This window comes from Limulus polyphemus, unplaced genomic scaffold (genome assembly GCF_000517525.1).
Source record: "Limulus polyphemus unplaced genomic scaffold, Limulus_polyphemus-2.1.2 Scaffold936, whole genome shotgun sequence".
NCBI lineage: Eukaryota > Metazoa > Arthropoda > Merostomata > Xiphosura > Limulidae > Limulus > Limulus polyphemus.
The window spans coordinates 120,263-133,003 of record NW_013666546.1 but is presented as its reverse complement, the minus strand read 5'-3'; the positions used below and the strand labels follow the sequence as shown (position 1 = coordinate 133,003).

Below are 12,741 nucleotides of genomic sequence, written 5' to 3'. Positions count from 1 at the left end.
CTGTCTCAAACTTTGAATTATGAAGTTTTTTCCTACTTGCACCAGAATGAATTTCCCAGAAATCAGGTATGCCCACTTCTTCTTAAGGAACTGTAGCTTCAGCTTGAATAGATCTAGGAGTGTTGTTGTCATAGCTACAGTATAGTAAGAAATAAGAATATGGTATGAGTGCTGTGGTACTTATTTATCTCATGTGAAATAAATTTTCTACAAATTGTGGGTTACTTATCACAATTAAGTTTAAGGTTATATCACTAACTTGTATTTTAAGTCTTGTTTCTTCATTAATATGTTAAATTACAAGGGAATCATCAACTTAGTACGAAAGAATAACTTGGAATGTGCTGCATAAAGAATCTGCACTGTTGTTATCACATGGAAATTGCAGGCCCGATCATTTTACTTTTCACGTAGCACATACAAAGGTTTAGAGATATGAAGAGGCATGAACAATACTATGAAACATTGTCTTGCAAGTTGCATGGTGCTAGCCTTAGGCTAACTTTAATCACAAGCGAACTTAGACTGCAAATATTTCGGAACATGCTGAAAACAAAATTATCAATATCTGTCAGTGAACATATACATATTTTGGTTTAGGTAGTGACAAAGCTTCATTCAGAATTCTCTACAAACCGTGTATTCATAACTTCTGTTGTTGCACATTCATCTCAACCGTGTGTCAGACTGAGCATAGTCAGTAACTTAAGCCTAAGACTAGTTTATGTGTAAGCTAGCCTAAAGCTGTAATGCACTAAGTATCTCATTTTTGACTGATTTGCTTAAAATTTGAAAGTAATCCATTCACTTACCAATTAAAAGTTTTCCAGCTTTTGGCATTTAGATGCTACATCCTAACATTTTGCAGCAATCTACTGTTTCAGGCATTCTTTTCTTGGCATGCTCAAGGAGCATGTGCAAATGTACAGAAACAGTGTTACGTGCTGACTCAGTCAGTGTAACATATAACTAATTGATTGAATTCTTCTGTTCATATTATACATGTTGTGCCTCTGTGAATGAGCAGATCGTTAGAATAGATATATGTGTTATTTCTTGTGAGTTAGAGGTAGTGCACTGTAATTGATTTTTGCCAAGCAATAGGTATTCATCCAAACTTTATGTGTATTGAGAGAAATGTGGTAAACTTCACTCTCTTCCCATCATGCTTAATCAACATTTCTTGTATACAAATAAATTTTGTTTATGTAAGTTGTGATATCAATTCATGTGACTGTGGACTGCCCAAGTATGAATAATACAAACTTTAATCTTAGGGGACAATGGCCATGAATAGTGCATATTTTTTAGAACACCATGGCCATTAAGGAAACATGGTGGCAGTGGCCATCATGACTGTTGTGTATTTTCAGCCCTGTGGTAGTCTAAACTTGATTATGAGTGTTAAGTTTATTTTTTCAGACCAATTTTTCCACATACTTTAATTATTAGTTTCTTCACAGCAGTGTTCTTTGCTAGGTAGCCTATTAAAAATTTTAACTTATTTTTTAAATATTGGAATAACAATCAATGAATTTGGGTTTTCCAACAAAATCCACTGTTTGATCAGAAGTTGATGTGAAAGTGATTCATTATGGTATTAACAACTTAACTATTGTCAGTGTTTGGATTTTAACTGTATTGAATACTGCAAGAGCATACATGATTTTTTTTGTTAATATAACATTCAAAATATGATTGTGTTTTTTATATAATTGTCTCAAAGATATCAGGTATGCCTTTTTTTCAGAGAGAGAGAAGATTATACTGCTCTGAACTAAAAAAGTCATGGTAGCATACAGTGACTAACTTACTACAACTTAAGTGGAATGGTGGCAATTATTTTTGCTTTAAAAGGAATAATTAGTTAAATAACCTGATTCATAATGATTTTTAGCATGAAATCATGTCTCTTCAATGTGTAACTGATATTTTTGGTTCTGTTTCAAATGTGTTTCTTTATTGGGAATCATGAAAATCACATTAATCAAAATTTTCAATTCTGGATCTGGCCCTTGTTTCTTAATGCAGTTGGTAATGTATCAGAGTCTAAATATTTGTCTGTGTGTATGTGGAGTGGCTCTGATATATATAAGTAGAAGTCAATCTGTTGTTGTATATAAATTGTAACTAACTTGAATGTGTGAATTTTATTGTTATGTGTTTGTTCTTAAAGTGAAATACTGTAATTCACTTGTATATATCAGTGTTTAACTTGTTTCTTTTTGTGTTTGATTATAGGGTATTACCGAGTCTTCACTTGTGAGAATGGGTGAGTTATATTTCCACCTTATTATTTAACACTTACATTGAATTCATTTCCTTTTTTTTTTTTCTTTTCAGTATTTTGTGTTCTTTGTCAAATATTCATGATAATGGGTGGTATAAGCTTGTATCTGAGATTTTCATGAGTTCACAATGTGGATTACGTTTTACTGCAGATGTTTCAGAGATTGTGTAGTTTGGTCCTATATTTCTTTAATTATACATGTACTGCAAGTTTTCCACTGTGGTATTCAGGTCAACTGATATCCAGCAGAAAAGCCAAAAGTTCCTGAAAAATACAGGTTCAGGACTATTAAACAAAGAGTAAATTGAACACTGACAGTAGAGGAAAATAAGCAAAGACAATTGTAGTTTTAAACATAAAATACTTTGTTAAATAAAGTTTTATATTATCTTAACTGACTGCTGGAGTTGAGGGCTGCAACACAAGAGATGAAGACCAAGAAAACAAGAAACAGAAATATGAAATTACCAAACTAAATTATTCTACTGAAACAAGTAAAATCAGGTATCTCACTAGTACACAGACTACATACTTCAACCAGTAGTCCACACACAATCTTAAGCTATTTCAAACCAGGTTGTACAGGTTTCTGTATCGCCTGTTTGGATAGGCTACTTTCCAAGTAGCCCATTTAGAACATGTACATGCTAGCTTTAGATTTAAGAACAGAGGCTGCAGTATGTAACCTTTATGTGGGTGAAAAAAAAGAGATTAACAAATGTTTATGATTTTGAGAGTGCAGTCAATGCAGGTGTGATTAATTACAAGCAGAAATTGCATGGAAATTTAGAAAAATATTATATGAAAATACCCAAATAAAGATATATTCTATACTTGGTATGGAAGGGTGCAGTTTATGGCTATTTAACTCATTACACTACAGTTCATCAGAGTGTACATTATTTCCTAATTTTGTTCCTCTGTACACTGTAGACTTTCCAAAGCTCATGAGTTGTGCATGTTTGACTATTTCATTTAGAGTGTCAGTTATGTGTGATTGGCTGTGTGTATTCTACCATTCATTGCAAGTATCCTAAATTTCATTAATCATACGTGGTTACTTATTTCTGTTTTACTCTTCTCAACAGATTTTCCAGTGATTGCTAATCATATTTGGTTGGGTGATTTTGTACAATTCTTTTTTTTCAAGTATTCCAGGTGTCCTTAATTATATGTAATTATTTTTTTCTGTCCTCTTCACACCAAGCCTTCTAGAGTTCATCAGTTGTATGTGATTGGCTGTTTCTTTCCTAATCTACACTGCAAGTTTTACAGAGTTTATCTGTTGTTTATGGCTACAACTGTTTTGTCTTACCATACACTGCATATATTTCAGGCTAATGAATCATATGTTCTTTGCTATTTCTTTCAGAACATTCTAATGAAAAGTTGTGATGTTAGCTGGTTTTTCTTTGTTCTTGGATGATTTTCTATTAATATTGTTGTGTGTAAGAGATAACTGGGCTTTATATACATTCTCAAAATGTTATTAATATTATCTATTTAAATATAATGGTACTGTCTGTTGTCTGTCCATGTAACTACTTTGCAGGGTGTGGAAGGATCTTCACCAAAATTGGCATGGAGGTTCATTAGGTCCATGCTGTGGTACATACAAATTTTCAGGTTTGTGTTTTTGCATTTTTTACCACTACTTCGACCCCCGTTGATGGATCTTTACCAAATTTGGTATGAAGGTTTCTTGCGGAGATGCATGCAAATTTATGGTTTACATTTTATGTTTTCCAGTTTTTGTGGGCATTTTTTACAATTACATATAAAGGAAGCAAATTTTGATGTCCTAAGATAACCTTTCATTAATCATGAATTTACATACCTTCCATCCAGGGGACGGGTACTCCAGCTAGTTACTCAATACATTAATCCATTCCTTTCCTGATCATCTCCACCATTCAAATGTAAAGCATGAAACTATATAAAACAAGTGCAGCTATACATACATGGTGAGGTTTTGAAAAGTTACGTAAAAAATCACAAGAAAGTCATTTACAAATAAATTAAAATTTTTTTCCCATTTATTCAGTTTCTTCTGTCTTTTATAACCATTACTTACTTATACTTGTAAGTCAGAATTGTTAGGATAAAAACAACAGAGAGAAAAACGTTCGTGTAACAATGAGACAACAATATAGATAGTGTACAGCATTATAATTGTAGGTATGGTTTGGGAATTGTGGCATGCAATATGTTTTCCTGTAAGAAAAAAGACCAGAATGTTGTTACATTCTGTTGTTTATGACAGATTTCCTCTGTTAACCATTCAAATGGAAATGCTTTTTTTGCATATTGAAAACAACTAAGAAATGTGCAGTCTTAATTTTGAGTGGAACTACTACCACTGTTGATTGAAAGAGATGTGGATTACTTTTATATTATTGACTTTAGAACTGTACTGTTTGTTAATCTCTTCATAGACCTACAAAGTGAAAATAGTATTGAATAGTTCAAAACTGTACACATAATTTTGGAAACTCTCAAATCTTTTTAACATATGACAAAGAAGTGTATTTTAAAATGATTAATAAATTAGATATTTATGCCAACGAAAGTGAAAATTAAGGTACTTTTTTGTCATAGAATGTTTTATCTATTTTCAATAAGACAGCTTTTGATTTGACTAGTTTCCAGAAACTGGAAACATGAAAATTGTTTTTGTTTTTTTATAAATAAATAAAAGTTTGAACACTTATTTATTGCTGAAGAAAGACTGTGCCATGTTCAAAATTAATTTTTTTAGTATCTTATATTAAATTACTTCATACAAGTTACAATGCATATGTATTTTCTTCTCTTCTTCTACAATTAAGGTTTTCCTCCCATGTTAGTGATGCAGAAGGCAAGTCATCACTGTGTAATTGGTAAGTTGTTTGGAGGAAAAACTAGTGTTGTTGTTAACATTTCTTTTGAAGTATTATATGGGGAATTGAATTTGGTTTTAGTAGTATGTATCTATTCTACATGTTTATGCTTTGATGATTTTTTTACAATTAACTATTTATTAAGGGACTGTTGTTTATTTTCAATATTTGTGATATAAGTAGAGCCAAGGATTAATACATGCTTCGGCATGGACTGTTTATCAGCCATATTATGAGAAACATTTCAATATGTGACCCTACAGAATTAAATCCTGTTTCTCAGGCAAACAGAAAAAAACACAAGATATGACCAGCTATTTTTTACTAATATCTCCAAAGAACAATTTATGCACATATAAATATTTAAACCAGCTTTACTATATTTCTATCTCATCTTCATTTTCTCTGACATTGCTTTTTAGCAATCTTTCCTCTTGTAAATAACTCTTTTCATAAGCTGTCAACACAAATTGTATAAATACCTTCCTTTTTGTTTCTTAGTTTTGTGTCAGTTTTTTTCTTTTGCCCATGTGAAAAATAGAACAACAGTGATACTGTAGGGAAGGCATTTCAATTTGTATGTTATAAATAAGACTATATCTTAGTAAGTCTCATGGAAAACTACTTAATAGATTGTTTATTAAGAGTATCACCAAATATTGTATAATACAAACAGGGAACATGAATGAGCATTTAAAGGAATTCAGAGAGCATTACAACTAAACAGGGGATCTAAAAACCAATGTTTTTTAAGTCTCTTATAGCAACAATGAGATTATAAGTAGGTGAGTCAGCTAGGGCCAGGCAGAAGTGCTCTAATGGTTAGTATAAGCAAAAAATAGTTTGGTCAGATTGGTTCACATGGAAAAACAAGAAGAATCCTCAATAGCCGTAGCACTTAAAATTCTTTTAGGCAGGATTAGAGTAAATTAGAGACCTTTTTATTTCCCTTTTCATTAGCTATATTTTTGGGCACCAGCAATACCAAGTGTGGGGTGCACATATACCTGATTCGATTATATTACTCATCAAGATCTCTACCAGCCTACCAATAATTTGAAATTCTTTTAGGCAGGATTAGAGTAAATTAATCTATGAGACCTTGGGTGTGGTCAAATACATCAATCAAAAGAGATTTGACCTCCTGAGTCCAAAATTGTAATTCGATCTCAAATTGGTCAAAAGATGACAGAGCTATGAGCTAAAAGTTTGTACTTGAAAAACTCTTAGCCATTTTATGAGCCGCTATGCCACAGCTAAAAATCTACCTGTAACTATCTTTAATACTCTAAATATGACTGAGAGCTTATCATTTAATTTAAATGGTTTGTAAGGTCCATTTTAAAATCATTTTCTGGACTGGAAGGGTGTCACCATTATCTGTTAATTTTTCCTTCTTGTAGTGCAAATACTTAACCAAATTGAATGAAATTTAGAAAAAACCTACTAATAGTATTTACTTTAGGCTTTAAAAAATTCATTTAAATTGATATAATTATTCTATCATTTTTTATGCCATGAAATTTCCAAAAGTTTATTCTGAAACATTTTTTTTAAACTAAAAATACTTCCAACTTAAAATTTCAAATGTTTTTAATATTGATCAGAAAGTTCCATTGATTAATTTTTATTAACATATTTATTTTGATTTTGCTGATATTAGTTGTCACAATTTTTTGCTATAAATCATAAAAAACACCACATAAACTGACAAAGATTTATTGATGACCTAGAATCTGACCTTTCAAATTGGCATCTGGCTAGGCTAGGTAACATTATTTTTGGTCAAGATCAATTTATGTCTTAATAAATAGTTTCTTTTTAGTAAATAATAAGTTATTTATATGCATTGTTTGATTATGATAAATTTCACAATAATATTCAAAAAATAAGAACTTGTGTTATCGGAATACTTTACCTTTACTTACCATGATCGCTAAACCTAACTAAGCTTAATTGGTATCATAGAAGAACATTTTTGTAGCTTTGAAATAAATATAACTTAACATTTAAACATTTTCATGAATGAAAGTAATATCTAAAGAAACTGTAAATAAATTCTTAGATCTGTGGTTTGTTGCTAATTCTGAATATTATAAATATTTGCAACACATTTTTGTAATTTTATGTATCACTGTTATTCATTTATAAATCTTGTGTGTGAGCTTCAATGTGCTTCTAATTTCACTTTTAAGTAACTCTCATGATATTTTGTAATTCACTAAATCTCCCATCATAGCAGTTAATCTTAAACTTAAACTGCTTTTCTTTAATTTTATCCTTTATATTCTTTGTGAGTTAATCTGGTTTATTACTTGAAGCAACCCTTTTTATTTTTGGACAACAAACGTGTGTATCTTGAATATATTTAAAAATTCATTTTTTAAAAGTTTTCCACTTTTCAATATGACCTCCAATGAATTTAGTTGACCGATTCACAACATATAATTATTGCCTCTTCCTTTCAAAATTTGCTTTTTCGAAACTTGGAGTAAAATTTCATTATTCCTAATCTCCATTTTCAGTAAAACATCAAACCTAGTCAAGCAATGATCACTTACAACTGGATTTTTCCCATTCTTTACCCTATCAAACATTTCTTTATTAGAAGTTAACAATAAAGTTAAAATAGTATTGTTTCTAGTAGGTTTCTTGACTAATTGGTGAAGAAATCAATCCTTAACAGCTTCTAAAAACCTGTCTCCCTCATAATGATAACCTTATTAATAGCTGAATTATTTATCTCACTGTAGAGTTTCTCATTAATTTTATGAGTTTCATCTAGTGGTTTGTAACAAATTCTAACTCAGAACCATCTCCCCTTATAACTACTATAGGTACAAATAGATTCAAATATTCTCAACTTGATCAGGATGTAACTCACACTTTACATATAAAGTCACTCTAACCCTCTTTTTATTACTCTATCCCTAATGAATAACCTATAACCCTGTATTCCAAAGAAATTCCTGTCATCAAAATTGTCTACATTTAACCATGTTTCAGTTATTCCCATTAGGTCAAAATCCTCCATTCCAACTAATGTTCTAAAGTAATCTGTTTTTTTTTCTTGTAGTTCCTGCAATACAATAATAACAGTTTAGCTTACTATTAAAACTACTACTGGACTTTGTTCCTACACTATACTTTTTTCTAATGCTTTTTTTTCTCATTATTCTGGCCCTTACCACCCTGTTCCAAGTTTAAAATTACCCTTACAGTTAATTAATAGCCAGCCCCTACTTTATTTAAACCATCCATTTCAACTGAACTGATCCCACAAGTCTAACCAACCAAACTTCTCTTATTAGGCCATAACGACCTACCTATAATTTCATCTCCACATTTAAGTCTTGGCAAGTCTATCTTTGATAGAATCAAATTATTATGACCCTTTTCTTTAAATGTCTTTATCAATCTCATGTACTTACCACTTAGCTCCTCTTAACCACCCTTTCCTACACCATTAACTCCTGTGTGCACTACAAAGACTGCATCACTGCTAGCATCCTTCACTATATCACTTGCTCTGTCAATTATATCCTCCACTCTCTATCCCTGAGTAGCATAATCTAATTCTGTTTTCCATACTTCCCCCACAGACTATCTTATCCATTTGCCGTACTAAAGAATCACTTAAAATTATAACCTTCTTATGTTTCTTATTCCCATTCCTATCTGTCCATTTTATTTTCCTTCCCTCCTTTAGTTCCTCATTTGCACAAGCTAAAGACTGAAATCTGTTACTTAACAAAATCTGCTCAGTATAAGAAATTGTATGTGAAAGTCCAAATCCAAGGCTTATCATGTAGGTGCTATAAATATGGTGTTAACTTAAAAACAATACACATTCCCAGCAAAAATCCTCATACAGACTTATATTTAGAATTCAAGATGAAATTATTTGAATCACTTTATTGAAGCAGATGAAAACTGTTACGAAATAGTTCAGAAAGACTTTCCTGTGTTTCTAAAGCTAGGTAATTCTGAAACTACATAAGGGACAATGCCTGATGTATAAAAATCTGATTTCTTGCCAACTTGTATAAAAATAATAAAGTTATCTTGTGAAATTGTTGTGGTAATGTTTTGTTTCCTTGTGTTATGTAGTCTTTGTAGTGCATAATTCATATAGGTTTTTACTATATTCAGGTTCAGTAAAGCATAGAAAAGAAATGAATGTATAAATCAAGGCAACAGTAGTGATTTCAATTAAACTTACACAATCACCATTTGTAAAATCTTTATTGGTGTGTGTAATGTGTAATTAGAATGTTAATCATAGAAGTTCTGTTTAAAGTAATGTAGATGTAATGGCTTGCATGATTTTCTCTGAAGTGATGGTGCTACAATATATTGTGTAATTTGTCTGTGGAATGTTATAGTTGAAGTAAGAATCTTATTTCTCTTAAAGATTGTTAATGACATTTTTTCTGAACAATTTGTACACACTTTGCTTAGAATATATCTGTCAGTGGTTGGTATATTTTCTATTATTTTTTTTATCTTTATACAGTAATATAATTGTTGTCAATTGGAGTTTCAACAAAGAAATAATTGTTAGTAAGTTTGTTAATATAATTTTTGGCCACAATTATATATATATATACATACATACACATAATAATTCTGACTAAAATAACATTAAAATGTGGATATTTTTGCCACTGTCACTCCAATGGGTATATAGCAGTTTCCAACTCAGAGATGTGAAATGAGCAGCATTCAGATGTATCTTTTAACTCTATCTCCAGTCACTGCTTTGTTCAACACTAGAACCCATATTAGCTGGACATGGTTTATGTTAATTGCATGTACAAGCTAGTTACCAAGTACAAACTGCTTTTCAACTTTACCCATTAAAAAATTAACACACAAATGTGTGTAAACCTGAGCATGAAACTGAAATGTTGTCTACTGCATATGAATTCCATTAAAGATTCAATATCAGTATCTCAAAATAATGAGAAAGAAAAAGATATTGAGAAATGATAGTTACAGTTATTAAATTTAAGACCCTGAGATACACATGAATATCAATAATAGAAAAAAGTATTCAAAAAATGGTGTAATCTGTGGAACCCTCAAACCTAATTATCTAATACTGAGAAATTTGCCCAGTGGTTGTTGCAGTTAACATTTTATTTCTCTTAGCATATTCTAGCAGTTTGCTCATATACTTTTTTAATCTAATTTTTATTGTACTTTGTACAGGGTTTTGCTGAATAAAAATTTGATACAACTTGAATTGTGGTTCTTTTTATTGCTAAATCTTAAGCCACCTAGACAGTAAAGTTCCAGGAGAAAAGTTTGGAATTGGAGGATATTTCTGTCCACAGTGTCACAGCAAGTATTGTGAGCTACCAGTAGAGTGTAAAGCCTGTGGTGAGTTTCAATTTGTGTTGTTTATTAGTAATGGCTAATACTGTAATTATTATGTTTAATTTTGACACCAAACTTCACTGGAAGTATAATTCCTTTTTTTTTAATATTGAATATCTGTTTGTTTTTTATGTTGGAGAAGTATTTAACCTTAATTCTTTATTTTATTTCAGTTTTTTACATTATAAGAGGACTGAAAAATTACATTATTCAAGGATAGAACTGAACAATTTAATCAATTACCTATGAGCAGTGATTACATTGATTAATGTCACATAAACTAATCAATTAATTAAAATTACAATTAAATCAATTAATTAAAATTATTATTAAATCAGTTGTTGCTTAAATAACTAATTGAAATTAGCATTTCCAATTATTACTGGTTTTGATTATTCCAACAATTGATTAATTGAAGTTATGATTAAGTCAATTATCAAGAAAACAATCAACTACTTGAAATTATGATGTCTGATTATTTTGTTTTTGATTATTCTAACTCTCCAACTAATCAAAATATTGCAATTAAGTTTCTTTGTTGTTAAACACAAAGTTGCATAATGGGGGAGGTATACCTCATGGTTTGAGTGTCTTGGATTCAATCCTCTTTGCCACTAAACTTGCTCACCCTGTCTTTGTTATTGCAAAGCTACTAAAGTTGTCTGCCACTGTCACTAATTTTGAACTGCTGAATAGAGATTTAAGGCAACTGGCTGGCTACACCCACCACCAACTCTGGCTACTTAAATGTTAAATAAAGATTAAATTTACCATTTTTTTACACTGTGTTATGTTTCTAACTTATAATTACATAGCTGTATTCTTTTATGTTGTATAAACAGGTGTAGATCCTTGAGAAGGAATCAAGGGGTCTGGACCTTACTTTTTTTTCAGAAATTAATAAGAAAACAGCCATAAGGATAAAAAAGAAACATAAAATGTCAGTGTTTTATTTGATTGGATTATTAATTATCATAAAAGCTTGTTTGATGTTTTCTGAAATCAACACAGCTGGAGTCTACAGTAATCCTCAGCCAATAACCAATTATTAATAGAACAATATGAATGTCTATTGAACATTTTCATGGTATAAATGTATTTTTGTACCTTGGCTTTTTCCAGACAATCTTACAATGTGTCTAAGAATGCAGAGATTTGTTTTTATCAAAGTTAGTATTGTTTAGGACACTTGCAGCTCTTATTACATAACTTGCTGCAGAATGGATTTTTTGTTCTTCAGAAATTAGATTTCGCCTGAGAAAGATCTTTTTCATATCATTGATGATTAAAATAAGTGAAAATGCAAGTGGTATGACTGTACAATGACTTTTCAAAGTTTTCAAAGCAGGCATTCTGTTTATAAGTGAATGCCATAATTTTTCTAAATATGATTATAAATAATTATTTGAAAACATCTATAAAGAAAGTTTAAGTATGATTGAATAGAAGAATAATTTGACTATTATGTAATAGTAAAGTAAATATAAAGGTTTAAGAGTTTCTTTTTTATAACTTCTGTAACCCTTCCTTTCCTTTCCTTTTAATGAATTGAGGAGCTAGTTGTATGTTAAATTATATTCATTTGAAGGTTATATAAATTTTTTGCAATGAGATCAAATAATGTTACATAAAGTATTGTAAGCTTATACAATTTAGAGAATGGTTGAATGGGTAGCAAAGAAAACTTTATTACAAAATTAACACAATATCAGATGTACAGTAATTGAGAAGGTTTTATCATCATCAAGTGCAAATACTTTTACCTAGGCACATAAATGTCAGAGACCTGCAAAACACACGAGGTGAAATTAGTATCTTTATTGCAACAGTACCTCTTTAGTTTCAGGACTTACAGAATAATACAAAAGAATTCTAATTGCAGACACTGAAATCTATAAATCCACTTGTCTTAGGCCTAACATTAGTTAAGCCTTTATTCGATGAAGAGATAAGTTAATGCTGTAACTTGTTTATGTATTTTGCTTTAGTTTAGTTACGACTAAACTGTGTCATACTTGATACTATCAGTAAACAAACTTATTTTTATGACAGCAGAAGTCACACAATGCTGCTGGCATGCGTAATGATTTTCTTGAATGATTGGGGAAGTCCGAGTGTGTTGGAGATGCCCTCTTCGTTAGTATATAAGCCTGGCAGATAAAGCCAGCAGGATGAATGAAGAGAGAGCAA

General features: G+C 30.7%; 1 protein-coding gene across 1 annotated transcript in view; it reads left to right on the top strand.

Moving 5' to 3' along the window:
* LOC106461332 (general transcription factor IIH subunit 2-like) overlaps positions 1-12,741 on the top strand; it is a 78,196-nt gene that overhangs the window by 55,256 nt on the left and 10,199 nt on the right. Inside the window, exons 9-11 of the mRNA XM_022388202.1 lie at positions 2,242-2,276; positions 5,119-5,169; positions 10,448-10,554. Coding sequence (XP_022243910.1) covers positions 2,242-2,276; positions 5,119-5,169; positions 10,448-10,554 — 193 coding nt within the window. The remainder of the gene's footprint in view (positions 1-2,241; positions 2,277-5,118; positions 5,170-10,447; positions 10,555-12,741) is intronic.